Below are 255 nucleotides of genomic sequence, written 5' to 3'. Positions count from 1 at the left end.
CTCCTCCTCCTCCTCCTCTCCGTCCTCTCTGTAGTCTCATTTCGTGTCTCTCTCCATCAGCAGCGGTCTGGATGCTTGCAGGGACAGAAACATGGCTGTGAATCTCGGCAAGAACAGACTGGCCCTGCTGACCGCCTACCAGGACGTCATTGACGAGACCTCGGACACCGACTGGTGAGTCCTGCATGCCAGACGGCCATCCCTTCCCTCCAACCTCCCCCCCACCACCACCACCAACATCTCTCTCTCTCTCTC

The 255-nt window shown here is 58.8% G+C and overlaps 1 protein-coding gene across 2 annotated transcripts in view; it reads left to right on the top strand.

The window, feature by feature from the left end:
• The first annotated feature begins 23 nt into the window (after positions 1-23).
• dbn1 (drebrin 1) overlaps positions 24-255 on the top strand; it is a 114,380-nt gene continuing 114,148 nt past the window's right edge. For both annotated transcript variants that reach the window (XM_035666484.1, XM_035666483.1), the window contains exon 1: positions 24-174. In XM_035666484.1, coding sequence (XP_035522377.1) covers positions 92-174 — 83 coding nt within the window. In that variant the 5' untranslated portion in view covers positions 24-91. The remainder of the gene's footprint in view (positions 175-255) is intronic.

This window comes from Morone saxatilis, unplaced genomic scaffold, assembly GCF_004916995.1.
Source record: "Morone saxatilis isolate NCDOM2014 unplaced genomic scaffold, NCSU_SB_2.0 Contig20, whole genome shotgun sequence".
NCBI classification, from domain to species: domain Eukaryota; kingdom Metazoa; phylum Chordata; class Actinopteri; family Moronidae; genus Morone; species Morone saxatilis.
Note: the sequence above shows the minus strand (reverse complement) of the source record. Positions and strands in the feature narration are given on the sequence as shown.